Source organism: Rhagoletis zephyria, unplaced genomic scaffold (assembly GCF_001687245.7).
Source record: "Rhagoletis zephyria isolate East Lansing unplaced genomic scaffold, Rhagoletis_zephyria_1.1 Rzeph_scaffold_49090, whole genome shotgun sequence".
Lineage (NCBI taxonomy): Eukaryota > Metazoa > Arthropoda > Insecta > Diptera > Tephritidae > Rhagoletis > Rhagoletis zephyria.
Genome location: NW_016206145.1, coordinates 1 through 2,140, shown reverse-complemented (window position 1 = coordinate 2,140; position 2,140 = coordinate 1). Strand labels below are relative to the sequence as shown.

Genomic DNA, 2,140 nt, shown 5'->3' with positions numbered 1-2,140 from the left:
CTCAGCGGCTGGCCGAGGCCAGGAGCTACCGCGACCTTCCGCTGGAGGTAAGGGAGGGGACGACGCAGGAGCTTTACAAGCGCCTGCGAACTATGGAGATTGGCTGCTCGCAGGTGGGCGACCAGCGGCCGGTCAGTTCGGTCTGCTTCTCACCGGACGGGCAGCTCATCGCCACCAGTTCCTGGTCTGGCCTCTGCAAGCTCTGGGCGGTGCCCTCGCTGGAGCACCGGCGGACGCTCCGAGCGCACAACGTCAACGCCGACAAGGTCACCTGGCATCCGCAGGCCACCCTTTCCCAGGATCCACAGGCGGTGAACCTCGCCAGCTGCGGCGTCGACGGCTCCGTCTTTCTATGGGCCCTGGAGGGAGAGACTGAAGAGCCGCTGCACTCCCTAACCGGTCACGCCCCGCACCGAGTCGCCTCGGTGGCCTTCCACCCGGCGGGCACCCTCCTCGCCACCGCCTGCTACGACCACAGCTGGCGCCTGTGGGACCTGGGCGCCGGCGGCGGCCCCGAGGAGCTCCTCCACCAGGAGGGCCACTCCAAGGGCGTCCACGATGTCGCCTTCCAGGGGGACGGGTCGCTGGCAGCCTCTGCGGGTCGGGACTCCTTCGGCCGGGTCTGGGACCTGAGGACCGGGCGGTGTATCATGTTCATGGAGGGACATCTCAAGGTAGGCGGCTTACAGAGTTCGATTTCTATTTCCACCTAGGTCTCGGTGTTTTGTTTTGGTTTTTCTAATCTTTGTCTTTCTCAGGGCATCATCTCTGTGGACTTCAGCCCAAATGGCTACCAACTGGTGACGGGAAGCGAGGACAACACCGTCAAGATTTGGAACATTCGCCAGCGCAAGCTGGAGTACACCATCGCCGCGCATACCAACGTGGTCAGTCGGGTGCGNTGGCCGGGTCTGGGACCTGAGGACCGGGCGGTGTATCATGTTCATGGAGGGGCATCTCAAGGTAGGCGGTTTACAGAGTTCGATTTCTATTTCCACCTAGGTCTCGGTGTTTTGTTTTGGTTTTTCTAATCTTTGACTTGGTTTTCCCAGGGCATCATCTCAGTAGACTTCAGCCCGAATGGCTACCAGCTGGTGACGGGAAGCGAGGACAACACCGTCAAGATTTGGAACATTCGCCAACGTAAGCTGGAGTACACCATCGCCGCGCATACCAACGTGGTCAGTCGGGTGCGCTTCGACCGCAACACCGCCGGCGGCGCCTACATCGCCTCCGCCTCCTACGACGCCACCGTAAAGCTGTGGGCGTCGCCGGCTTGGACGCCGATCAAGACGCTGGCGGGACATGACGGGAAAGTGATGGGCGTGGATATGAGCTCCGGCGGTGGCGGCTACATCGCCAGCTGCTCCTTTGATCGGACCTTCAAGCTGTGGGAGCCGACGCTTGGTCACTGAGGAAAAGAGGAGAAGGGTTTTGATTTACTAGGTCTTGGTCTTAATTATTGTACAATCAAACAGTTTTATTTTTGTAAATAAACGATGGCGAAATCGATCAAGTCCGAGATTAGTTTTCTCTAGTAGACCTCGCCTTCTCCTCCTTTCTCGCCTTCTCCTCCTCCATCTCCTCCATTTGGCGCTCCTTTCTCTCGAGCCAATGTAAATCCCGCTCCAGACTTCTTATGTAGTCCTCGTATTTACGGTATTGGTATGTTTTCGAATCTAGCCTCCTCTCGAGCACCGCCTTCTCATACGCCGCCTTCTTGCTTAGCTGTAGAGTGAAGTGGTAGTTTTAAACAATATGTGTGTGTGTGTTGTTAGTTACTACTACTAGTTTTAGAAATCAAAAGGCTTAAAAAGGTGCTGCTACAAAACAAACCTCCTCCAAGGCGTCCTTTAGCTTTGAGTCCGTACACCAGTAGAAGCGACGGCTCCGCGCATTCTTTCGGAGCTGCTCCAGTTCTTCCCTCAGGCGACTTTGCTCTGCCTGCAAAGTGGTGATCAAAGTGAGGATGAGGATGAGGATGATTTCAGTGTCAGTGAAAAAACGGTGTGAAGTGAACATTTAGGGCAAACGTAAACTGGTTCAAAATGAGTCCTCACCTTCAGCGCCTCATTCTCCCGCCCCAGTGCTGTCCAGTTCTTGAGCAGGTTCACGTTTGGAACTGCCTTTCCATTGCAGG

General features: G+C 56.4%; 1 protein-coding gene across 1 annotated transcript; it reads left to right on the top strand.

Annotated features, from left to right (window-relative positions):
* Window positions 1-5: 5 nt before the first annotated feature.
* LOC108355718 (U4/U6 small nuclear ribonucleoprotein Prp4-like) lies at window positions 6-1,415 on the top strand (the record flags this gene model as incomplete). Its single annotated transcript, XM_017606855.1, has 2 exons — window positions 6-674; window positions 1,053-1,415. Coding segments are annotated over 2 exons (1,032 nt in total), but the record flags the coding sequence as incomplete, so codon positions are not given.
* Window positions 1,416-2,140: the final 725 nt, after the last annotated feature.